General features: G+C 42.9%; 1 protein-coding gene across 4 annotated transcripts in view; it reads left to right on the top strand.

Annotated features, from left to right (window-relative positions):
- Nucleotides 1–27118, top strand: part of SGSM2 (small G protein signaling modulator 2) — a 65697-nt gene that overhangs the window by 925 nt on the left and 37654 nt on the right. For all 4 annotated transcript variants that reach the window (XM_075168220.1, XM_075168219.1, XM_075168218.1 and 1 more), the window contains exon 2: nucleotides 7609–7684. In XM_075168220.1, coding sequence (XP_075024321.1) covers nucleotides 7609–7684 — 76 coding nt within the window. The remainder of the gene's footprint in view (nucleotides 1–7608; nucleotides 7685–27118) is intronic.

Below are 27118 nucleotides of genomic sequence, written 5' to 3'. Positions count from 1 at the left end.
TGTTTCCTTTATTACTAGTTCTTTACTAACTTTTCCTTAGCTGTCAGTTTCAGAGGAGAAAGGGGGAAAATCAGTGATAAGAAAGCTAGTCCTAAGATACCCTTGGATGAATTGAATTGGCTCCCAAATGCCAGGGCCCTCGCAGAAGTGTCTGCTCCTGTGGTGTACTGAGAAAGCGGGGAGGAAGGCTGGGTTAATTTGGGTTGTTGTTCTTACAAATAGCTGTGTGACACTTACGTGCTGGGGCAATCTGAGATCCATTGGTGGATAAACTACCGAACACCCCGTGCCTGAACGGGGACAGTGACATTTGATCACACCTGCATTTGGACTGGTGGTGCTTCAGTCTTCACAAAGAATGATGCTGTTTCCTGGTAGGATGTGCTCAGCAGGGCAGGGTTCCTGCTGTGCTTTGCGCTTGGGTGGACTGGCTGCTTACCACAGAGCGAGGTTTGTGCTGAGACCCGCTCCAACAGAATGCTTTTTGGGGTCCCTGCCAAGGTGCTCTGGGAGGAGGTGCCTGGTGGTGCAAGCATGCCTTGGTCTAAGAGCACCTTCATGAACACGCTCCAGGTGGAAGCGGCAGCGTAGTGGGTGGCCACCTCTCCCCAGTACCCCTGAGTACTGTATTTTGTGTTTTTGTGGCATTGACTGTGTAACAGCTGTGTGTAGCTGCCTGTTCGTACACGAAGCTAAGTGAAGGTGTAACGCTTATCTATCACAGCAATAAAAAGTATTTTTAAAAAGCTAACCATCCTCCTTCTCCTTCCCCTCCCCCAGTTCACAGCTGGAGAAATCAGAAGTGGTAGGAGAGCAAGGTTCATTAAAGCTCAAGTGAAAAGTTGTTGCTGTGGCCAATGTTCCTGAGCCTGAATCTGCTGTCCTAATACTTCTCAGTGTTGAAACCAGAAAATATCAGATGTTTTAGTCAGTGTAGGTTGACTGGAAATGGTAGAGTAGGGTTAGACATGTAAAGAGCGATCTGTACGCAAGATTGTAGGACCATGTCCTAGAGTGACCCAGCCAGCACCTGGCTGCAGGGTGCCGGCAGGTGTTCCCTATTGCTTGCTCACACGTTAAATTCTGTGGCTTAATGCAGCCGTGAACCTGCCACTTCATTTAGAAATTTTAGCTTAAGCTAGGACCTTTGAGCCAAGATAGTGTAAGGTTTGATTTAGAAGTGTGTGCACTTGCTCTCCTGGGTTAATGTTTAGATATATAAATAAATTTGAGAAATGTTTTCCAACTCTGAACATTGCAATCTTGTGCTAATGTACGAGATTGAAAGTGAAATGGATTTTCATGATCCAAGCCAACTCGAACTGAGGAGAACAAGTGGTATATAATTAAAAAATCTGAGGCTAATTTGTTTTTAAAGTCTCTAAAATGTTTTTAATTGGACTCTAGCTTTTAAATTACTTGGATAATGCTTGAAAGTGTTATTCGTACCTTCTCTGTCATCTGCATTTTTGTTTTGTCTTTGGTTTTTTCTTCTCCAAATCCTCACAAATGCTCTTTTAGAGGATTTACATTGGCTTGGCTTTCTGGGGGTTGCCCAGAGCTTTCTATCCTAAAATATTCATGAGAGCTTTTTGGTGACTGTATGCCCATTAAGGTAACACCTCTTGCCTGTGCACTGCACACACATGTAGTGGGGGACCCTCTCTGTCCTGCTCACATTCAGACAAATGGTATCAGGAGGCAGTCAGGGACACTGAGATTGAGTTTTATTTTTCTTCTAAACAATCAATCAATGGAGCCAGGAATTGAATGCAAACCACTAGTATACCAACCACCAGATTATGCTGCCCTTAATGACAGTAATTAACTTTTTCCGGTAGAATTTTCAACCTCATTTTTTATTCTGTGTGCCTTTTCACACAGCCACATATACCTGCATGCATGTTGTGTGTTGGTGGTCTTGTTTTGCAAACTTGACTAGTCCGTGTCCATTCTCAAAGCGATCATTCCCTTCCCTTGCCATTTAAACCGAGGCTCTTCCTCCTGTTGAATTATTTTCACGTAACCTCAATATCTGATGGAGTTCAGAGTAAGCATATTCTCTCTGTATGTTGTTTACACCAAACCTATTAAAATTCAGTTGTCTTTGCAAAATATAAAATGGTTGTCTCTGAAGTCACTTGGTGCAAAGTGATTTTTTGTGTTATTTTGTCTCTCCCTCTCAGCAAAAACTTTTGCATTTCTCCTTTGGGAAAATTTAATGTTGTTTGCTTTTTCTCAGATGGACTTTCAGTTCCCACTGGTAAAGAATGTATTTTGTTGGCTCTAATAGAAAGGAGGACATGTAATGTATTTTGAAAATTTAGCTCTACTGGGATTCATGCTGAGGCTGCTTATAAGTTCACGTTTCAAACGTTTATCTCTCTCTGCAGGAAAATCTGTTGTGACAAGTAGACTCATAAAACAGGCTTTTCTCTGGCCATTTCCTTCTACCTACGGAAATGGAGGGGTTTTTTGCCAGTCCTGGATTTAAACACAGCACTCTTTCTAGCTGTGAAACAAACAGAATAACGATAATCTTAGCAGTTTCACCCTGAAAAATTTCAGAGCATTTCAGAAACGCAATTGCTCATCTTACAACTAAAATGCAACCACTTCTGAGCAGAAATATAGTACTTATTTAACAGCTTGTATTTACACCACCCAATTCTTCATCTAGAGTAACAGAGAGTCAGTGCAGCAGGAGCAATCAATAAATGAGATGAATAGTAACTACATAAGCTAAAGAAGGCATGGATGCTGGCCATAAGGTTTTCTCCTTCGAGGAAAAAATGCTGTGGATTTTAACTGTGGTCCTGGTTATTCCAGTATTTTACGAGCACTGTTCTTTGCCTCTGACGCTGCATTGTCCCCCATGGTGCTTCTCCAGCGTCCCATCATGATGCGTCGTTGGGGAAAGTGCTGCAACCTGTATTCCGTAAGAGCGATGCTGGTTTGAAAGGTTGTTCCTAACCTTGAAGGTTGCAGATATGTTGAGATGTGCTGGGTCAGCCCTGGACAGAAATCCGTCATGGTGACAGTTTAGCAAAATTGTGCTAAGACAGGTCTTAACTATCTATGCTCGTTGGAGCGGACCAGGAACTTAACAGAGGGATGGAAAAGGGAACATCTGTGGGTCTCTTTGAGCCGCTATGCTTGTGAATAAATTGATATATAGTCAGTGCATGTCGTGTCTTAGTAGTCTTCATTTTCTTGGTCTCTTATACCAGCAGGTTGCTGCAAAATTGGAGTTTATTTCCATTTTTAAAGCTTCCTTATAATGAAAATAGAAACATTAAACATAAAGGCATTTCTCTTGCGTTTTTCTTTGGTGAAAGTTATTAAATAATCCATATGTTATGACCTATGTTGGGTGTTTGATTGCTTCTGAAAGTTTTGGCCATTGTTGGATGTAGAAGAAGGTCAGAGCAGTGTTCTATTATAATATTGTGCAAACGCATATCAACTTTTATTCGAGGAGCTTGCTTTGCTTTACCCAGATAATGCTACCACCAGGGTATTCTTCACTCCTCAAATGCCAAGATCTTTACTCAGGTAGACAGAGCTTTCCCATCCTTGCTCTCCAAGGTTGGTAAACTTGGTACACATGGAGCCTGTTACCTTTTCCAGGGAGAGGAGAATCTTCTGAGCCTGTCGCTGAGGCCTGTGAAAGCTCTCTGTGGTTCCCTTGATGCAGCGCTACTTGTGGTTCACGGACGGAGAGGCTGAAATGCTCAGAAGTCGATGCACTTGCTGCTTTTCTGCGTGTTTGTACCACCTGGCAGGTGTAAATGAACAGCCTGGTTAAGATGGGTAGATCCTGTATTGGTCTCGCAAAGGAGGCACGGAGAATGGGAAGGATGTTTCCAAGGCAGTGGAGGGAGCCTGTGTCGCACCTCGGCCGCACCTCGGTCGCCTCCTTCCCGCCCCAGCAGGTTTCTCTCCAGGCGCCTCTCTGTGAGCAGCACTGGCTCCGGCTGGAGGAGGCAGCCCTCCATCCCTTGCAACAAACAGCAGTTCAGTAGGCTGAATAGATTTCTTTACCTGTGCAGGTGGACGGGTGAATGCGGGGGGGTAGGCTGTTGATGTTTCTTTTAATAGGTTAATTTGCAGTTTGGTCAGGTCCGCTAGTATCTGCAAGTGGGTGTCTGTGTAGGCTTACGCTCAGAAAGCTTCATTGACAAGTGCCTCCCCGGAACACAGAGGCACAACAGCATAATTCCCCACAAAGAGCGCCGCACAAAATTGCAAGGGGGAAAAAAAAAAAAAGAAAAAGGCTTGTGTTCCATTTGATCAGAAACGTTTGATTTAGCTCCTTGCCTGGAGCATCCCTGAATTACGTGGCAGTGAGGAATGACGTGGGATTGAAGAACACTGCATTCCAGCTTTTGAATCTTAACATCTACTGTCTGTGCCCTGAAAATGTTTTCTAATAATGTTCACTGACTCTCCAGAAAATATGCAAAGGCTGCTCTGTATTCGGTGGCAGTTGGGAACAGACACTGATTGCTTGCCTGGTCTGTCCTGCTTAGCTCTGGAGGTCCTGGATTCAAACTCTGCTGATAGGCTGACCATATGGTGCTGCTGTATAAAAGTACTGTTGATTTTTGTATCTGAAACCTTTTTCTTTCTAATTTTTTTTATGCACTTTAAATTTTTTGCTCCTGGGCTACAGACTGGGATCTAAATAACATGCTGAGCTAATAAAGACTAATGATTGGGGTATGCCTGGGAAATCTGTGACAGTGGGGAATTGGCCTCTGAGCTCCAGAGCTCTTGCTCCTGGTAAACGACTCTTCTTCCTCCCTGTCGTCAGGAATTGAATTCCAGTTATTGTTCTCTGGGGAGCTGAGACTGAAATCACAGTCTGCAGTCCTGAGCAGTGCCTGAATTCATGTCTGTGAACTTGAGTCATATGTGCATGACTTACCCTGGTGCAGCAGCTCTTATGCTTCCTCTTCTGTCCACCTTAATGCTAGTGGCACTTAGAGGTACTTCCTCTCTTTAGTAAATCAGGCCTTTCATTTAGTAGATTAAATACAGTTGTCATCCCGTGAAATCAGAACAGCTTGCAAAGGCTAGGTCACTGTCCTTTCACAGATGGGTCGGCTGAGGCACAGAGACGAGTTGGCTTGGAGGCAGTGGATGGCACTGTCTCTGTACTTCCACTGCAAGCTGTGTTTGCCGGAACATGCTGCCTCCCACGTGCGAAAATGCAGGTCAGGGTCTGAGCTGGAATTTAAACGGGCAGAGCTGCGCAGTTGTCCTGTCCTCTTCCCTTTGCTGAGCTGTGGTCTGCCTAGGTGGTATTATCTAGATGATTTCAGACCTCTGGGTGAGGTTTGGAACAAGTTTTGTTGGGTTCCTGCCAAGACAAACAGACATCAATCTTGTAAATCAACAATGATGCAAATAAAAATGTGAGAAGGGGATTGCTGCATAAACAGGATAATCCAGATGCTTCCTGTGTGAGTTCCCATCCATGAGACCTTCTCACACCTTTGCTTCTTTCTTGATATCCTCTTACTCCTCCATCTCCCACTGCTTTACTGTAAGGTCCAAACTTCTTATAGTCATGTCAGAAATGCCACAGGAAAGAAACAAATTGCCTTGTTGGGAGTTTATATTGTCAAGCCTCAGTGTGTGAACCGTGAACCAGGTTTTATAAAGTGTAAAAGACTTGCTTTGAAGTCCTCAGATATAAAACATATTCTACTTTTAAAGCCTCTTACATGTTTGCTTCCCCCTGCCCCCCCCGCAATGTTTTCTTTGCAACCCAGAGAGCTCCTGTTTGATAAGAAGTCCAAATTCTGTAGGATCAACTTGATCTGGAATTTGGGGCGAGGAGAATGCCATGTGTTGAAAGGCTCGTGCAGCAAGTGCCGGAGCTGAGGCTGCTGCCAGCTAGGGTGGGGGTGTAGGAGTGGGCATGGAGGCCTCAAGATGATTAGCCAGGGGAAGGCATGCTTGATTACAGCATCCAGAATTGGCTTTGCAAATGATCTTACTGGAGGAGGAAGCCCTCCAAACTGGAGAAGGCACTGAGCTGCCACCTCATCGTCACAGCAGTGGAAGTACAGAGCCCAGCTTGATCAAGCATTGCACCTGCAGCTTCTCCTGGTTCCAGCGCTGACTGGGAAGGCTCAAAACCTTTGGACCTGTCAACACTACAAAGAAGCGGTAACCCAGCTAGCTTTAAACCGGTTATCTCGGGTACCAGATGCAGCCTAATGAGAGCTGAGTGCACCGTTGCCAGCCTTAGTGAAAAGCATGGATCGAGGTCTCCTCGGTGTGCAGACCTAGCCCCTGCGGCAGGCTGTGGTGATCGCTGCTGTTCAGCTCGCACTGGCACTCGGGTCAGACTGAGTTGGTACACAGGCCATGCTGCCGAGCTTGTTGGTAAAGAGTAGCGACGCAGTGATTACCTGCCAGATAATTCACTATTTGTTGGCTTCCAGGACTGCTGTAAAAATTGTTTTCAAGTTAAAAAAAAATTAAAATATTGGAGGAAGAGAGTATCTTTTTAAATCTTCTGCCAAGTAGCACTTACTTTCATATATCAAAAGTGATGTGGCATTTATTTAGGCAGTGTCCTAACCCCGTAATTATAGCTCACAAATGAGAGAAGCCAAAAATGATTGTGGATTTGTATCTGGAAAAGCAAGTGCTCTGTGGCCAGGAGGGAATGAGTGTCTGGTAAATGAGTTGGTTGAAGCAAATAGATTTCATCTGGTATCAGGCAGAAGAAGCCATTGGGAGTGGAATAACCTAGCAGATGAAGAGAGGCTGCAGTTACCTTCCATTCAAGAGCCTAACTGTAAGATTTGTCTGTTTTCTTCCTTAATTTTTGAAAGTCAATAATCTGCAATGAATTCCCTCTGGAGCTTGACACATCAGCCTTGAAACTGGAGAGGAACTTTATTTTAAATCAGTAAGAAGTGTGATAAATGTAATTGTATTTGCTGTAATTGTTAAATTGTGTCTAGAATTGAAAACTGAAGGCACTGATTTCTCTAAAGGTACTATATTATTTTTGTATAGTGTCTGGTGCAGCAGAACTTTGAGAGCATCATGTGTAATTACTGTGGTATATAAAGTCCCCAAACTGGAGAAAGGTTGCTGTAAACCTCTCTTGGGATGTACGCCTGTGTAGCTCAGGGATTCTTTGTGCTTGAGGAAGAGCAGAATGCTACAACTGGAAAGAGCATATGGTAATAAATAATCTCGTTTCATGAGCAGAAATAACTATACGAAGGAAGGCCAAGGATGAATTATATAAAAAGTTTTGCACAGCCCTTTGGAACTTCTGCTGGAGAAGTTCTCTGGAGGGCACTCTGAAATAAATTCATCCTTTTATAGGGGCACGCCCCAAATAGACCTGTCCTTGTTCTACCAGAGGTTCCCTCATCCCATGAAAAGCTGCTCAGGTTTGTCCTTCCTTTCCCTTCTTAAATGCTTTTATCCTTCCTTCCCTGCAAAGAGTAACTTTTGTGAGTTGTTAGTCTTTTGGTGATGGAGAAAGGGCAAGCAAAGGTTGAAATTGAAACTCCCAAGTCCTGTGCTGGTTTGTGTTGGGATCTTACAATCACTTCTTTTTATTTATTTTAGGTAAAGCAGATCATGGAAGAAGCTGTCACCCGGAAATTTGTACATGAAGACAGCAGTCACATCATCGCCTTATGTGGTAAATGACACACAAAAGAGCTAACACTACATAATCCTACTTTTCCTATAGAAATGTACTTTCTCTGCTGTTGGAGGTAAATACAGGGATTTAAATATTAGAAATTACGGAGTTTAGGCCCATGTCACCTTTTCTTTACATTTGCTACCTCCATGTGTACATTACAAATAAGAAAGTAACTCCTATTAAAATGGCATTATCCAAAATAAGTACCAAGCCAAAATGACAAGGTGATTTACTAGGAAGCACTAGTAGGTTAAAACATATGTATTTGGAGGTAAGATACAACCCAGAGGATAACTGCCAAAAAACCAAGTTTTCACAGTCATGGGTTAAAATCTGGCAGCTACCTTCCAGCTGAAAGTACTGTGTTCTGTAAGTTGTCTCAATGTATTTGAAGAATAAGGTGTCTCATTTTGAGTATAGGTGACAGAATCCAGCCCAAAAAGTCACTGCCTTTTTTAAAGAAGGGAAACAATGGAAATCTCAATGACTTTTCTAGCCAGCATCATGCCACTGGCTAATTGGCATGTTTCAGGTCTTCATGGCGCTTCGCTGCTCTCCACTGTGCACTGAATGCTGTATTACTTAAATGGTGCGTTTGAGAGATTGAGGTCTAGGCTTTGACATTGTGGACATTCTTGTATATTTTTAAATATAATCTGTGAGCCATTATGTTGGTGACTTTTCCTCATGACTGTATTTTGGAAGTTGCATTACCAAGAATTAGCAAGAAAATAAAATTTCTTTGGAGATAACATCATGTATACCAAGGGCAGCTGGTGTTTCAGAACTCTGTGAATCGCTCAAAGTCTGAATAAATTCTAAAATTTGGTGGTGGTTTGCCTGGTCCCTGCAGACTTAGACTGACGTGTGTGTGTTGTGATGATAGAGTGAAGCAGACCCTGTGCGGGTGGGTGGATAAAGGATGGTCCAATGCTGGCTTCCCAGTAGAGGTCAGCTCCCAAAAGTTCACACCAAGTATTCCTTTGGAGACTTGGCCACTTCATTCAGTGCCTGAGAAGGATCTAGCCTGTAATTTACTAGAGCCCATAAAAAATTAACACTATTCATCAGACTTTGGTGTGTGGAGAAACATCTCAGCAAGATATTGCTGAGAATTAAAGGTATGTACAATTGTAAATGTGTATGTTGGCCTGTGAATTCTTGGCTGCCTTCTCTTCATGTTTCAAATTGAAGACTTAACTGGAGTGATGCTGAGAATGATTGGAGAACAGCCATCATCTAAACACTTCTGGATTTCACAGAATGGGGCATTTGCAGCCAAGCATACCCAGTTATGTGTTGATGACAGTGGAGAGGTTAAGAGTGGACATTAGATTTGGCTTTGGAAATAAGTGGACTGTTTAGACAACGAAGTATTGACACATTGCTGAAAGCCAAGGTCTGAGAATAGTAACCTTTTCCTGTCGCAACGTTGAAATTCCAACTTGCTCTGCTGTGTGTGGTTATTATGTATGCCAGGCTAATCTTACAGTAGCCTGCCTGCTGTTTCCAAGTTATCTTTTACTTACAGCTTAGGATAATTTATTCATCCCTACATATTCAGTGCAGGAGTGCCAGCTTTGGCCGTGTTCTCTGGCTAATGTTTTATTGCTATTAATGTAGACTGTAGCCGTTTCCTCCATTTAGGTTGTGGTTATGTTAAATATTCCACTTCTATCTACTTTATATTTGTACTATACGGAAGAGAAAAAGTAACTGAGGAAGATGGCCCTGAGATAAGAGCAGGTGAAGGAACCCTGAGCCTGTGCCCTTGCTGCGGGCTACCTGTTTGATCTGGAGAGCTCCCAGTGTTGTGTGTCTGTTCTCGGCCTTTGAAATTATATTCTGTAAGATGTGCTGCAGTGTTGATGTAAGGAGTAGTGGGGCGGCAGCTATTTCTGTTAGAATCTGCTTGGCCAAAATTAGCAATACTGTAAAATCTTCTTAATACTTCTCCTTCCCTCCCGCTACGATTCCAGTTGGTTTTGTGTTCTGAATTCTGTAGAGTCTGAAGAACTAATAACTCTCTGTGAGCTGCCTTATTATTGCCCAGCAATCCTACCTATCCTAAGGAAGTATTCCAACCTGCAGCTGCTTTGAATGTAGGACTTAATTAACTCTAAACCAGAAGAAGGTGAAGCTGAGTGTTCTGCTATCACCTCAGCTAATTGAATGGAGAAACTGTTTCCAGTAGATTTGGCTAACAGCTCCTGGCTGGGGCTCTCCTGTGTGTGGAGTTCTTTTCCCTCCCCCACTCCAGTTTCATGTGCCTCTTCAGGAGGTTTTTCCCTTCTATTTAAAATTAGATTGGCTCAGAACATGAGTCACTTTCAGTGAATCTTCGTTATAAATATAGAATTCTTGTGAATCATTTTACTCTCCTGCAAGGCTGAGTTTAGCAAGAGTCTCTTAAATACATGGTAGTTGATTTTCAGGGCCTGTCTGCATCAGTAACTGAAAACTTCCTAGCTCTCCCAGGCCCTAAATGGCTGAAGGTGCCAATTAAATAGTGTGTGCCCCTTCTCCCGCACCCTTCTTCGGTGCCCCTTTGTTGCAGTACATGGGGTTTGCAGGCACAAGAAACTCCAAGGCTGAGATGGCAGACTCGATGTTTGCTGTTCAGCCCCATGCTGGACTACAGCATCTCTGAACAGACCTTAAGTGTATCATCTGTTAAGCAGAAGGAAGCTTTTCATTTAAGATTACTGCAGAGCATTGAGCCTGAATGGGTTTCCTCACAGTCTGGCTAGCCCTTGAAATGTGTCTCCATGGTCCTGGATTTAATCCATAGGGTGCAGTTGGACAGAAGAGCAGCTCATGTTGTGTAGGGTTCGTTTGCAAATCTAGAGGAGTTTATATGGATTTGACTCTATGGAGGTACGTTGGCATCCGATGGGCAGGAGGGCCCCTTTCCTGCCCCAGGGTCACCCTAATGAGACCACAGAAAACGTGTATTAAGATAGGAGAGAGAGTCTCAGCACTGCCTGTCTAGCACGCTGAGCGTACAGTGTGAAGCAGTGGGCTCACCTGTGCAAGCTCCTGAAGCAAATGCCATTCTCCGGACCCGGGGCAGCTCCATGCCACCCTTGCTGGCCCCTGGAGGAATAATGCCTCTGTGCCGGTCAGTTCTACTCATCCAGTGGGAGAGATTTGTGGCAACCACAATGACTCTGCTTACAATCTAAAGTCTTCACCTGTGTGATCTGAGAGAAGGAAAACAGTGCTGACATTTTCATCCTTGTGGGGAAGCAATGAATGCAGATGTTTTTGTATTTGTTCTCAACCCAGTTTATAGCCTAGTAACATTCCAGTTACTCTTTCATTCTATCTGATTTATAAAAGATCTAGCTCTGTCATTCAGAGCCGTAGCGGTTCAGTTTGGACTGTGTGTAGTGTGGCTAATGTGTGCCATGTTGGGACAAAATTCCAAATGTCTTTGGGCTACAGGTTGCTGTTGAGTGGATTTCACTGGTATTGTGTTGTCAATCAGAGTATAATGAAATGACGCAAGCTCTGTGGATATTCATAGCATCTTCAGTGGACAGGCGTTTCTGTTAGAAACTGGATGTGGATGTTTTCAGCCTGGGTTATCTGGTGCCGTTTCCTTAGTAACGGTAGCTGGCATCGCATGAGGTAGGGACCTCGCTCGTTCAGCTGAGTGCCATCCCTGCGGGCAGGGAGAACGCTGCCGCTCTCCTCCGGCATCCGTCCTTTCACCAGCTTCCCTGAAGTTTTCATGGCTGGTGTTCTCACCAGGAATACTAGCCCTTCCCAGCTTTTACACTTCTGAGGGAAGGGGGGAAGAAAAAGGAAGCTTTTCTTCTGTCTGTCTCTGCAGTTACCTAACGTGTATTTACCAGTAATCAGCAAGCAGGGTTTTCCGGTTCAGTGCATTACACTTACTGTGTTTGTCCGAAAACTACCTGCAGCTTTGCTAAGCCTTTTTCTGCGTGGTTGCTCATCTTTAGATCTGACAGTAATGTGCTGCTATAAGCAAAGATTTAAAAACCTGTTTAAATCAGCTTCGTACAGCAAACATAATGGAACATGCCTTATTCATGAATGGATCCAAGACAAGGTTACCCAAAATGTTGTTCTTTACATCCTCAAGGGCACGTAGCTCACATCATGAATCTCACAGGACTGATTTTCTCCAAGTGGTCTCTTTTGTGTGTCCAGTCAAGATCTTTCATTAACTCACTTTTTAATATTTCTTCTCTTTTCCCCCTTTCATCTAAAAAAAAAAAAATAATTGTACAGAAGGTTTCACAGAAGCTACAAATGTCGCAGATTAGGATATCTTTACTCCAGATGTACAAAGCCAATTCAAACTGTCCTTAATAACACTTTTTATCTTGTCCAAAAAAAAAAAAGGCCCTTCAGACACTTTCAATCTCGTCTTTGAAACCAGCATTTTGATGTTTTTCAGAGAGCTGTCTCATTTCCAGTGGATGCATTTAATGCAAGTGTGATGAGCTCTGTTGTCCTGTCAGCTCCGCAAGGTAGCCCTGAGGAATTGGGGCAGCCAAGACCACTTTACAGAGCTGGTGCCTTCAGCAGGGCACAGGCAGGGGCTTCTGCCCAGTTTTCAAGGTCCGTGTGCCTCTGGCAACGTCATAAAAGAGAAACTTTGGGAAGGGCTTCTGCAGGCTTATCTTCCTTCTCTGCCATTCATCCAAATTATTGCATCCATGGTGGAGTGGGTGGCCGAACCATGTTCATTGCAACAGCATGGGTCACCGGGACATGTGTTTAATGCACTTCATGTTTTGCTTGTTTACTGTGTGTGCAGAGCTGTAATAACTGCTCCTGATTGCTCAAACTGTATGCTCCGTTTGTATGCATTATTCATTGGAGGAAAAAGGGAGTATGTGGGGAGCCTTCTCCTGGAAAAGACACTTAAAGCAAGCCATATACACGGTGCATACTTGATGCTTGATGAATGGGTTGCTGGAAGGACACTGCTCCTGTAATAGTAGTACTTAAATGTAGAGTGTATTTTTAATGTCTTGTTTTTAAAAGTAAATTGATAACTACTCTGAAAACAAACTTTGTCCAGACAATATCTCCCTCAGTGAAGTTAAGTGTCTTGTTCCAATTGGTGTAATTATTACTTAAGCGTAGCAAGGATGCTGGCAAATAAAAACTGGGATTGTACAAAATGTTCAACACTCACTGCATGTTTGTTTTAAAGGAAATGTGAACTTTGAATTTAATTGTAATTAAATTATTGTTCATAGGAGCTGACTGTGCTTGGCCTGGTTTATAATTTAAAGGTATTTTTATATTGTTTGAAATGAGTCTCAGTAGTTTGTTCTCTTTGAATAAATATTTTGAGTGCATTAAATGGAATAATCCTGAGTTCTCATGCTGTAAAATAATTGCCACAGACTTCAGGTGGATTATTGAGAGCTGGAGTGTGCCAGAATCAAAATGTGTATTGTTTAGATGTAAATCCAGTGTGCCTGCTTGTCAAAGTAAATGTAGTTACTGCATTTTGGGGGAAGGTTAGCAGTAAAAATGATAACTTGGGCACCGTCAAACATGCAGAACTTGGCTTTTCAATGAGATTTTTATTCAAATTAGGGAAGAGATGAACTGCACGAAAAGCTTTTTTTGGCCTGAATAATAAATTTGCTACCATAATTAAACCCATTAATTAAAATGTACAGAATCCCTTTGAGGTTGAAATGAAAAGGCTAGTTCTGATTTTGAGCTGTAGAGCGGTACTTAATGTTGTGCCTAAGGCTTCTTTTAAACCTTCTTTGAGGATTGCAGGTTTGTGTTGCACTTGTTCCTTGGGATGTGAATGGAGAGGAGAGAGTTGGGGGTTTCCGTTGCTATCCCTGGGAATTGTGCTGCTGGCCCTCCCTGAGGACCTGTCTGGGTTTGCATGGGAGCTGTTCTGGGAAGTGGATGGGTTTATTGTGGGAGCATCGCCGTTGTCTGTTCCTTTCCCCCCACATCAGTGGCTGGTGTCGATTTTTCTTCGGAGCCCTACTCACGCTGGAGGAAGGGGGATAGCTGCAGCAGTTACATTCCTTGTAGCTGCGCATGGTGCACGTCTAGTGAACCTCAGAGCCAAAACGATCGGTGCGATACCACTGGATGGCTTCACAAAGAGGCCCCTCATCTCTTGGGATATTCCTCCTTAGAGTGTTATGGGCATTATGTGTAAAATATATATATATACTTTATTGTGGCAGCCAAATTTCTTCTCTTTTGCCCAGGTGGTGATAGAGGGGGTTGCGTGAAGGAAGCTCTGTTCGGCACACTGCAGCGAGAGGCTTTTATTTGGTCTAGAGCCTCACAACTGCACTGCATGTCTCTCGGCTCTCTCAGGACGCCTGGTCTTGTTAGCTGGCTGCCTGCCAGCGGCAGCACCGATCTGCTCGAGCGTCTGAACCTGAGCTCAAGTCAACTGGGAGTAGGTCGTGGGTTTGGATTTGATGTTTCAGGCAGCTTTCTCTGGTTTTATCGTACTACTGCATTTTTTTGCTGGCAAGGAAGGGAAGACCTGTAGATCCAAGCGCCTCTCTGAATTGCATCCTGTATTCCTGTTGATACTGAGATGTTGGTGCAAGTGTGACCCAACCACTTGTAAACTAGAAAGCAAAGAAACTGAACTCCAATTCTGCAAAGCATTGAAGCTCTTCCATCAAAGAAAACAGTAAAACTCCTATCTTCTTTTTGTTTTCTTGATACTTTGGGTATCTTTTTTGGTATACTTCAGATACTTGGTGCGTGCTGTTTCTTCCCATTTCCGGTTATTAATATCCTTTGATTTACCCCCAGTGTAGGTTAGTCTTTCGTTTCAGAGGCATTTGGAAGTCCTTCTTTTTCCTTACCTCAGTGTCATTTAATTACCTTTGCCTTCTGAATCTGTTCTAAAGCTGTGTTTTATCTAGACCAGACTTACAGACCAGAAACATTGTTCCCCTCTAAAACCCAAGCAATAAATTGAATGTTAGGTTACCATTGTTGAGAATACTCACTGCAGAACCTGCAATTTCATGTGCTGGTCCATTCCAGACTCGACAGAGGAGAGGGACAGAGAGCCTCTCCTGTGAGAGGAGACCAGAGAGCTTGGCTTGCTCAGCCTAGGAGGCAAGCCTGTCCCCTTGTTTGAGCTGCATTAACCTCGGGTTTTGTTGTTTCCATTTCCATTATGCATACTGCTTTCCTTCTCTTATTAACTGATGAAAATTACTGTTTTTTCTGGGTAATGCTGTGTTTAAATACCACAGATCTAAAAAAAGAAAACCAAAATCCATCTCATGATCTGTCCAGTAATGCATTGGGAAAAGTAATATGGTTTGACTGCAGAGCTGGATCTGAATATTAAATGAAGGTGTTTGTGCATTATCTCTGACTACGTTTAGTCATGCATGCAGCCCTTTAAACAAAAGAAGGATGTGATCACTGCACTGGGGAGTGCTTGTGATATAATGAATTCACATTAGCAAGCAGTCCTTGAAGCAGTGCTCTTTCTCCGTGTGAATGACACATTGGAGAGATGGCCTAAGCCCTTTCAGCTGACATCTGCAGTCCCAAAGTGAACAGACACTTGCCTGGACACGAACCGAGTGCTGACTTGCCCAGCCACCAGTCCAGTCTTCTCTGGAAGCAGCTGCTTGCGAACCCTTTGGTAGTCGCTGGACGCGGTAGTAGAGGAGGGTGAGTGAGGAGGTGGGTGGGTGAGGAGGTCCATGCGGCGGCCATACAGTGCTGTGCGTGCACCTGGCCAACTCTGCAGGGTGCATCCTTTCCTTTGTGGATGACTTCCAGGTCTATAGGCGTGATGTGCCAGGAGATAGGTAAATATTATCATACTGCTTCCTCTCAGTATAGTTTCTCTCATATGCTCCTCTAAGATGCGAAGTAGCTCCTTCAGCTTCCCTGCATTTCCTTCGGTGCAACAAGAGTAGAATATGATCTTGACTCGGGACAGGTTGTGTTACTGCAGAGCTGGACTCCAGGCTGAGGATGAAAATGGCTGCTTCTGTGAAATACTCCTTAGCTGGTATTTGTATTCCTTTTCAGGAACACACTGTTTTGTCTGTTTTAACCTGTGTGTGTACTATGTGCAGTCTACCAGTGTTCTCCGTCAGGTTACTCACGTACTCTGTGGACTTGATGCCAGCGATATTAGCCTCTGTGGTGCTTTTGAGGATGTGAGGCTGGAAGTCCTATCACACTTATTTCAGAGACTTTTTAAAGAGTGTGGGGTTTTTAAATCTCATTCAAAGGAGTTGCTGACTTGGTGCGATAAGTATCTTTGAACTGTTTATGCCCTGTTTGTCTTGTCGGGGTGTATCTCATGTTGTGTGCTTTTGCTTTCAAGCTCCTAAAGTGTCTGCGTACATCACGACTGCACAAGCATTTATTGTTCTCGGAAGCAAAGTGGAGGAAAGCTGTTGCACAGAAGCGCTTTTGAAGCGGCTGTGCTTTAGGCTTTAATTCTGCACTTGAGAGAAGACCTCGTGTGGAGGTCCCGTATCCATCCATTGCAGTTTCCTTTCACATAGCCCTGGGGCACCTAGGCTTGGATAATTGTCAGTGTAAGATGCTTCCTTCTTGGAAAATAAGTAAAGGGAAATTTTAGTTGGAATAGCTCTGTATCAGTCAATATCTGTTCGCAGTGAAAGGACTGGCAAATTCCAAGAAACGGAATGGTTCTTGGGTCCTGTTAACATTTTAGAACCAATTAAGTATGTAACATGATTGCAGTTAATCTGCAAAACACTTATTAAGATTGGACTTTCTGTCAAACAATTTAACAGTTACTTCCCAGCTTTAATTAGGTGTCCTCACAGCTTCCTAAAGGAAATGAGTACTCCATTCATTTTGGAGGTGGTAGACAGTAGGAAAGCAGTTGTGTGGCTGGATTTTCTGGCGCCGCATGCTTAGTCTGAGATCAGTTAAGATCTTAAGTTTCAGGGTCTGGAAATATTTGTAGGAGTACAATCAAATAGCTTCAGCTGAAATGCTGGATATGTCTCTGTCGAAGCTGGTAGTGGAGAACCGGGAAACCTGTGAGCGTGAATATGGCTGGTGACTCCTCAAGACCAGATCTCTGGGTATTTCAGGGACAGATAACATGCCTGAGTTGCAGGAGTGCCTGGTAGTGCTGGGTAGGAATCTAAGCTGCTAACATACATAAGGGTTAACCACAAAAATGTGGTTAGTTATGGGACTGTTTTCTTCATTGGTCTTATGATGACTTGTTATCCCATTTTGCACAAAGTTAATTGTGTTTGAAAGAGAAGATCTAATTAGGAACCAATGACTGCATGATGCTGGAGCTTGTGTTCTGTTTTTTCTCGTTCAGGACCTGAAATCCAAGCAATTATCCGAGTCACCAAACGTCACGATTGCCAGCCCCCAGCAATGAAAAATCATGAGTCAGAAATCTTTTCCTTCATGGCCCTAAATTGCAAGACTGGATTAAAGTTCATGACAGGAAAATAAAATCAACTGAGGAATAGAAATGTATTTCTTAAATACGTTTCTTATCCAGAGATTCTTACCCAGTGGCATGCTTCAAGATGGTAAAGCCTTCAGAAGAATATCAAATATCCACAGACTTGCAGTAAAATCGTGGAAGGTGGCAATGTGGGAAACTCTTCTTTGTTTGTTTTTAAGGTGAGAAATAAGTTCCTGATAGAAGCCCTTTCTCTGCCTCCTATTTAAAGTATGACAACAAAGTGTTAGCAGATGAAAGGAACAGGAGATTGGTTTGGAGCTGGTCTGGACCTTGTATTTGAAGTGTCCTGACTGTCCACACAACAAGCTGTTCCCATGAATTTCAGTTGGAGTTACAGCCTTCCAGTTCTTCTGAAAATCAGCCCCATTAGGAAGAGATGCCTTATGCTTTGGGTTTTTTAGGTGATTGCCTTGAGGCTTCTAAATAGCACAGTGCTCCTAGGATCTGACAAAAAATTAAGAATTCAGTTTCCTCTCTTTCTTTTTTTCTTAGCTCACAGAAATGTAACTTATGTAGAAATAGATGTAAATAACCATTGTCCAACCAGGCATTTTATTATTTTAATTCTTTTGACTTTCTACCCTTGGCATTGATGTTTTTAAAAAATGCAGTTAATCCGCTATGGAAATGCAGGTCTCATAAACAAAATATGAACCTCCCTGTATTACTAAATATTCCAAATATTACATATTTGGAAAACAAATGAAACATTTTCAGTAATGAATAATGCTTATAAAATAGTTTACAGAGGTTGTACCTCACTTCATAAACACATTAGCCCAAAGAGAGTATGAGAGATGATCATAATTGGGGGGAGGCAAATATTTTTTCACACAAATTTAAAAGCTTTTGATTGTGCTCCAAAGATGACTGCTTTAAAGTAATGAGTGGCGTGGTATAGAGGAGAGGAAAGAAAAAAAAGAGAGTGTGAATATTAGCTGTGATGTGAAATCAAACAGCTTTTGAACTGCATGTGTTTTTAGTTTGAGAAGTGAAATAAAATCTCTCATGCTTTTTAGAGCACTATGCTAAACGTTTTACTTTAATCCTGGGCCGTCAAATTGGATCATATTCAATTATTCAGAGAAACCTCAGTAATTTTGATATAGCCTTAATAGTGTTTAATGGAAACACTTCCATTTTCTGAAGGGTATTGAGATCCTTGAAGTTCAATGGTCGAGATTTTAAAGAGGAGCACTTCACCAACTTCCAGCCCTGATGTTTCCCAGCCAGAGCTATGTTTAGAACTGAGGATTGTCCATTTAGATATCTTTTTTTCGCAGGGATTTATTGAAAATATGATGTCTGTGTCCTGTCTGTGTGGCAGAGCACACAAGTAGCTTGAGTCCAAGTGAATTTAACCATTAAACTACACAGCCTTGGATGTTCAGTCCCACTAACTGCTGCTTTTACCTTGCTTCCGGGGGAGAAGGTGCTTTCTCCTGATATGGATTCAAACTGTCCTGTTAACTATAAGTAGAGTTTTCAAATTAAATCATTCTTTTATAGTGTGTTTTCAACATTTCTTTAACAATGAGTCTTCTTTCACGTGAAACCTCCAAGAGTGAAATGGAAGGGTTTTTTTCTGGTAGTTATCAAGTGCAGTTTTACTGATGGACTCTTCAAGGCAGAGACTGTCTCCCCCTAGTTCTGTGCAATCCTGGTCACAGATAATGTCTCTTTGTGCTGTTGTAAAATAAAAATACTTGGTGTTCTTCTATACCTGTCACCTTGGTATTTTCCTTTGCGTGGATTCCAAGTGATTTGCTACATTTGCTGCATTTAACAAACACTAATAAAAGTACTAGATACTTTAAAGGTCTTTATTTTGCAGCTTGAAATGAAAATGAAATTAAATATGAAAACAGTTTGCCCTCCCAGTTGATGTAACATTGGGCATCTGGACTTCTCAGCTGACCAGTCAGAATAAGAGCTACAGCAGAAATACAGTGCCTTTTAACTCCCTAAGATACCTGTCTCTTAGCAGTGCTGATGTTCTAATATAACCATGGTAGGGCTGCTGTAAATAAGGATGTGTAATAAATATACCAGACTTGCAGTGAAGCTGCAAGCTTCAGGTGTCCACAGCCTTGTGGTGAAATGAAAAATGGGTATATGCTAAAAGAAAGTACTGAAGTCCTACATCAGCAATGGAAGAAGAGCGTCAGCAAAGATAACTTTGATGCATGTAGCTATTAAGGGATGCCTAGTTATAAAGCATGAGTTGTACTTAACTACTGAGGCACTAGCTTGACGTTGTGATTCTAAAGGAAATATTTAATTGGACTTTACTTCTTATACTCTTGCTTCCTACCCTTCTATTCTATGAAGCAATTTGTTTGTTTCTTTGTACTAAGGGTACTTCCTCTGTCTCGGCGACATATGAACTCTTTCATTGCGGAGGTTTATGTACTTAACCCTGAAAATGATTGCAGCCCTGAAAATGAAGAAGAGATCGTAGGTATCTTTCTATCATTCATACCCCATGCTATGATATTTAAATCACAGCACCAGAGGTCTGAGGAAGATATTAGTTCAAAATGAACCACTTTTTTTAGTGCTTTTTGTTCTGATAGGCAAGGGAACCCTTCCATCTTGGTTGCAGTGGTTGTTGCAGGCTGGCGTTTGGTGAATGATGTATTGAAAATCGGGTGAGGCAGGTGGGAGTGAGAGCTTGGCTGTAGCACTGCTCTCTCCTTATTATCCTTGCCTGGTGTCCCATGAGCGTACTTGGATTTGTCACATGAAGTCCCTTATTTGCAGTGCAGCTATATCTGGAGAGTCTATGATCCTTGGCATTTGAAGACAGAATGTCAAATGGGAATTGAGACTTAAGCACATGCTTGATATTCAGTTTTTCCCTCTTCCATAAAATGCACAAAGCAGTACCCTTTGGACAAAGGAGCAAATTTGGGTATCTCCTCTGCAGTCATTTGCTTATTACCCAGCTGTACCTGCATGCTGGCTATCTCATCTACTCAGTATGCATTTCTCAATGACATAGCATGCTATAACTTGGTAATAAAATTGGTTTCAAACTGGGCAGATCTGTGATTAGCTAGGTAAAGCAACAGCAGCTGGAGATCATGAGCATCTGATTGCTTCTTTATCATCCTCCTCTTTTCACTTGTTCTTATTTTCTTCAGCCTCATGGATTCAATTCCCTGTGCACAGTTTCCATGAAAACAAGGTATTTAGCTGTGGTGTTTCTTCTCGTCTAAGGAAAATTTCATCTGCTAAATAAACCCCATAAATAATCCTTCGACAGGCCTTCTTTTCTCTGCTTACCACCCTTCCAGCCCCATCCCTGGAGCTCTCTTATTTCACACTCAATTAAGTCATGTCAAGATTTTCATAAAGGCAAAAAAGGAGAAAACTGAACTTGTTCACCTGACCCTGCAAGAAGTAGCCTTGTTGAAGTCATAAAAAAGTGACATTTTTCAAAGCTTGTTGGGGACCGTGATTATTTGGACTGTAAATCAATAACATATCTGCACTTAATTAAATTCAGTGGTGGATACTGGAGGGGATGTTCCTCAAAACTGGCTGGAGTTAATGAATTTTTACAAGGCTGCTGTCAGCTGAATGATACAAGGGAATTAACTGAGCTGTGTTGATTTATTCCAAGTGCAGTGCTGCTCTTCCAATCTGTGTGTAATGAATATCTGCGTTTTTCAGTAGTCAGTTTTTGTATGTATTTATTGTTGTAAGTATAGTGACAGTAGGCAGGATCACATTGTGCTAGGCTCAGAAAGCTTACAGTAGTTACTTACCTGTGTGCATGCATACATGTAAATAAAAGCATGTGTATGTGTGTACAAACTACCTGTTTGTACATGAAACTACCTGTTGATGTCTTTCTGATGTTATCATAGAATCATAGAATGGTTTGGGTTGGAAGGGACCTTAAAGATCGTCTAGTTCCAACCCCCCTGCCATGGGCAGGGACACCTTCCACTAGACCAGGTTGTTCAAAGCCCCAACTGGCCTTGAACACTTCTCTGGGCAACCTGTTCCAGTGCCTCACCACCCTCATAGTGAAGAATTCCTTCCTTATAGCTAATCTAAATCTACCCTTTTTCAGTTTAAAGCCATTACCCCTTGTCCTATCGCTACATGCCCTTGTAAAAAGTCCCTCTCCAGCTTTCTTGTAGCCCCCCTTCAGGTACTTGAAGGCAGCTATAAGGTCTCCCCGGAGCCTTCTCTTCTCCAGGCTGAACAACTCCAACTCTCTCAGCCTGTCTTCATAGGAAAGGTGCTCCAGCCCTCTGATCATCTTCATGGCCCTCCTCTGGACTCGCTCCAACAGGTCCATGCCCTTCTTTTGTTGGGGGCCCCAGAGCTGGACGCAGTACTCCAGGTGGGGATCTCACAAGAGCGGAGTAGAGGGGGAGGATCACCTCCTTCAACCTGCTGGTCATGCTTCTTTTGATGCAGCCCAGGATATGGTTGGCTTTCTGGACTGCGAGCACGCGTTGCTGGCTCATGTTGAGCTTCTCATCAACCAACACCCCCAAGTCCTTCTCCTCAGGGCTGCTCTCAATCCATTCTCCGCCCAGGCTGTATTTGTGCTTGGGATTGCCCCGACCCATGTACAGGACCTTGCACTTGGTCTTGTTCAACTTCATGAGGTTCGCACAGGCTCACCTCTCAAGCCTGTCAAGGTCCCTCTGGATGGCGTCCCTTCCCTCCAGCGTGTCGACCGCATCACACAGCTTGGTGTTGTCGGCAAACTTTCTGAGTGTGCACTCAATCCCACTGTCCGTGTCGCCAACAAAGCTGTTAAACGGCGCCAGTCCCAATACCGACCCCTGAGGAACGCCACTCGTCACTGGTCTCCACTTGGACATCGAGCCGTTGACCACAACTCTTTGAGTGTGACCATCCAGCCAATTCCTTACCCACCGAGTGGTCCATCCATCATATCCATGTCTCTCCAATTTAGAGACAAGGTTGTCATGCGGGATAGTGTCAAATGCTTTGCACAAGTCCAAGTAGATCAGTTCCTCTAGAAACAGCTAAATCTTCATCTCTTTTTATGTCTTTTAAGAGTGTCAGATTCCAAAATGGGAAAAAAGGTTCATTTCCTTTAAAATAGGTAAATAACTTTATTTTCCTGTCCCAAAAGTTCTTCTAACTATAACCCCTAAAAGGTTTTTTGTGTTATCTTTTTAGGCAGCAATCTGAGCTCTGCGTTTTGCAGTTTGCAACTCCAGGGGGATTACCTATTTTTGGTTTCTTAAAAATAAAGGAAAGTGGGTTTGCAGAAACCTGATTTACCTAACCCTTCATCTCTCTTCCCCCAAAATAGTTCTCTGTCAAGATTATTTATTCCCACCCCCCAGCTCTACCATGTATTCTTGATGATGTCTCCATTGCATGCTTGTTGGGTTTTATGGGTGTGTCTCCGAGTGTGGTTGTAATACATAATCTGTATTGATTTCAACTGATTGAAAATGTATGCTGATGGAAGTGGGGAAGAGGACTGTTTGTGCACACCATGCCGTTTTGTGTGTTCAGTTAAAATTTCTTGTCGTTTCTGACACCGTCCAGCAGAGCAACAGGAGCAGGGTGTACTATATTCAGGATAAATGAGTTAGTTCAGTTTGTTTTCACCTATTCCCACAAGCCTACAAGATGAATGCCGAGAGCCTGCCGGAGAATTGATTTAAATCCAAGGGCTGGCCAAGAAACAATGCTAATTCCCTTGCAGATTACCAGAATGCAAGAAGCGTAAGCAGCCTAACTGCAGAGCAATGGATTTGTGGAGGCCTTCTTGCACAGAAAAGGAGAGACTTTCCTGGGGAGACGTGGAGGATTTCAGGAGTAAGAGTTGTAAATGCTAGCTTATTTCGCTGTAAAAAACGTGCTTTTACTGTTTTAATCCAATGCTTAGAAAATAGAAATCTAATTTTTGTGGTTGGTTTAAAACAGAAGAGAAACAAAAAGAGAAAAGGTGAGTGGAGCTAAGGGGATGTGCTCAAATATCTGGCATTTCCTCTCCGTAAAGCTATTTGAGCACCACTGTCAAGGTCCTCTCGTGTCTTTTCAAAGATTCTGCAGCTTGAGGTGTTTCTTCTGCGAGTTTGTTCAGGATGTGTTAAAGTTTCCTTTTTGACTGAGCTTGATTGTGTGTGCATGCATGCAGGAGAATGTGGTTGTGGGTGATGTTGACAGGGTGCAATGAGGTGTCTGCCTTTGGACACACAGTAAACAAGAAGCCCTCCTTGACTCTTCCAGGCAGCTGACCTCTTTAACTACTGTGCTGTGAAGCTCCTGTGGCGCCCGCTGCGTTGGAGGGCTGCCTTCCTGCTGTCGTACGCTACGGAGGTGACATCTGTACGGTCCCCTGGGTCGGAATAGGAGGGCATCTGTGTTGCAAGATGTACTCTCCTCCTCAAATGTTTTATAGTTCAACTGGATAAAAGCCACTGTGTGTCTGAAAGCTAATTCAGATTAGGTCAGATGTGAATGTAAAGTCAGTTAGCTGTTCTGGAAAAATTCCCTTGTATAAAGGAGCCTGGAGAGAAAAGTTGGAGACAGTACTGTTAGCCGCAGTCTATGGGTGAAGTAGAGGAGAATGAAATGACTTGAAGGTCACACAGGCTGGGACGAAAACCTGAATCCAGATCTCAGGGTGCCTTACACATAGAGCTGGACATGGTGCATTAATCTCTCATCCCGTGGAACATACATTTTGAGGCAATCCAGCAGCTCATTCCAGTGTCTCTCTCCTTGCAAATAACCACTACACGTGTATTACAGTCAGTTGGCGACTGATGTTATGCCAAGTCCTTGTGATGAGAAATGTCACAATGGGATAATTAAATATTGGGGCTTTAGGGACAGTTACTGTGGAAATTGCCCTCCATGGCAGCTGCAACATTTATTAATAATTAAAGCTGTGCCTGTTGTGCTTTTCACTAAATTTGTTTCATTAATATTTTATTGTTTTAAAGAAAGGAAAAAAAACAACAATGAAGGTGGGAAGAGAACCTGTTTCCTAAGCAACGGGAATGCACTTCTTTGCAGTTATTTTTAAAGGCAGGTTGCTTCATTTAAGATTTGGAACCAATTATTGCTGCGTTGCTTCAGGAATCCAGAAAGCTGCTTTTCTTTTCTCATTTTCTTTATTTCTAATTGAAAGAGCAAAACAGTAGCTGGGTTAAGAGTTGTCGTGATGGTTGCTAGACAGGATCTATGACTGTGATGTGAAGAACATCCCATGCTGTCATCACTCTTTGTTCTTCCCATGCTGCTCTACCTGGCCTTGCAAAACCCTGTGGGCAACCAAACAGTGCTCGCCCCCGCTGCTGCTTCAGTGTTAGATGCACAGATGCTCCCTCTTCCTTTGAGTAGAAACAGCCTTGCTTGCAGAGATGTCATCAGCACTGGGCTCCCACTTGTGTAAGAGCACAGGCATTGCCTTTGCCACCTACAGATGTCCTTTGATTGCAGCGGATGTTTCCTGGTATAAGCTGATTGCTGAGAGGGGTCAGGCAGGGACGTGCCGGTGTGTCCTAGCCCTCCTTTCAGGGAGTAGTGCCACGCTTAGGCTTTTGTGCATAATATGGGCAAAGAAGTGAGGGGGTGGTTGTCTTCTGAGGCAGTAGTTCTGGGTGGGAAGTATACCAGCATGGGAAGCAGTGCCAAATTTGCTGCTCGGTAGCCTTGTTTGATGCAATCAAGCTCATGTCCTAAGAGATGCCTAGCAGGAGTCTGCAGAAGCTGAGGCCATTGGCACTGTTCCGTTGTTGCCATACAACGTCTCGGTGAGTCTTTGGTTTTTGCTTCTCCGGGGCTAGGACTCCTCTGGGTTCAGCCCAGGCAGGACTCTCTTTGCAAACAGCAGTAAGAAATGCTAGGACAGTTATTCCAGTATAGCCCAGGGCCAGCTGCAACAAAGCCCTAATCATGGAGGGGTTATTGGTGTTCCCTTCTTGGGGATATGATGGAGGGGAGAAACACAGTGACTTACTGCCCATCTCACAGGGGGACAAGGCTGAATAATCTCTCTTCTCTGCTTCCAGTTAAATCTACCTACAGATAAAATGCTGATAAATGCTTTGATCCTCAGTTCCTGATGATGTCTTTTAAGTATTCAAGAATGCTGTTCTCTCACTGCAAAAAGTGGGATAAATTTATACATATTTTCTTCTACTTTTTGTCAGTCTTACCTATGTGCATTTGACTGTCTCTCAGTACGTGTTTATACAGTGCTTGATTCAATGGGACCTGAGTCTAATCCAGAAGGTAATAACCAATTTTTTTAAATTTAGGATACTCTATCCATCCAAACAGCAGTTTGTCAGTGCTGTTGACAGTGAAACTGGAAGGTAATAAGCAATTAAATAAGGGATCACAAAGAAAGGTGAATCACACTATTTTTTTCAGAGAGGTAGTGGGTGTAAAAGTGTATGAATACCTTGTTGTACCACTCAGTGAGGTTTTATTTGGGTTACAGCGACATGGAAATAACATGAATGGGTCAGTATTGCTTTCGTCCACTTTAACACAACGGCAACTTTGTCCATTTTCCCTGGAAACAGAAGGGGTGTGGATTTGCACGGCATGAGCATTTATGCTGAAGACATCAATTCAATGCTGTGAATGCTCAAATGCTTTTATTTATTAAAAAAAAAAAAAAAAGAAAAAAAGAAAATCCAGGAAGAAAACAAAACCCAAGTCCTTCATTATCAGTAAGTACATGAGACGTGCTGTTTCATTTATACCAGCTGTACTGCTTTCCACAGGGCTTGCCAATCTCCCGAGTTACTCATTTATTGGAGGATGGCTGTGTGTGTGTAGGGTTTTCCTGTGTTTATTTGAACTGTCCCTGTTGTTCAAGCGTTGGAAGAAGCTGGCCGCAGCACAGTGCATCACGATCCTGTGCTTTTGGCATGCTTGCCAACAGCGTTTATGTGACAGGCTTCAGATTAGGCAGCTTGAGGAAAGACTACTAAGATAGTACATGTCTCTTGTTTCATTTTAAGATGAAATTGGAGTTTCGGTTGTGGTGGTTCTCATATAGGTTGTGCAATAAGGGAATATATCAAATTTATTCTGAAGAATTTGCAGTCTAAATAAACTTAGGTCTAGGAAGGAGGAGAAGAGAGACGCTGACTCCTTTGTTTTACAGAGAATGAATTCAGGGTATACAATTAGAGGACTTGGCTTTGCTAACTCAGGTTAGTTGTATCTCGCTAAAAATCGTTAAAAATGAATAATCCCAAGTCCCCAAGCCATCAGTATTTAATTCCACTGGTGGTCTCATAGGGAAATTAGGGCTTTCCATGGAAATTTTATCTTCTGTCAGATTTTATCCAATGTTACTTAGCTTAAAAACATATCTGCCCTCACAGTTGAAAGCAAAACAGTGGCATGATTATCCCACAGCGCATTTCCAATTTGGTTTTTTAGTGCTGTTTTCTGCACTCTGAGAGCAAATGGTTGTGCTTTCTGCACACGCATTAGGTTAATTTGTATAGTAAGGATGTGATAGCAGGAAGCCAATTAGACTTGTCTTTTTTCCAGAGTGATGAGACACAAAATGTGAAGTTATTAATACCTCATAAACGCTTCTCTTAATTTTTTTTGTTCATTCAGTAGGTCGTTCTTCAGTCTTGCAAAGCAAAGAAATAGGGTGGCAGTGCTGGAGATGAAGGGGACGTTTTTACTAACGCTGTTCAATGCAGTCACATCCTCTGATCCCCCGACTGCCGTGGCTTCTAGGCCACCTAAATGCAGGAGGTGTTTCTGCATGCCATTCAGTCTCGCCAGGGACTTGGGTTAGTTTTCAGGGACTGAGCAGTGAGGATAGGTCTTTTTCAGATGCAGGCTTTGAGGTATTACGGGATTTGGAGGCCATTAAGTACAATAAGGAGGGAGGATCTTCGGGAAATGCTCAGCACCTGACAGTATTGGGCTTAAAGCACAACAAA

The sequence above is a fragment of the Calonectris borealis genome, chromosome 19, assembly GCF_964195595.1.
Source record: "Calonectris borealis chromosome 19, bCalBor7.hap1.2, whole genome shotgun sequence".
NCBI classification, from domain to species: Eukaryota; Metazoa; Chordata; class Aves; order Procellariiformes; family Procellariidae; genus Calonectris; species Calonectris borealis.
This window is presented reverse-complemented; position numbering and strand designations above follow the sequence as displayed.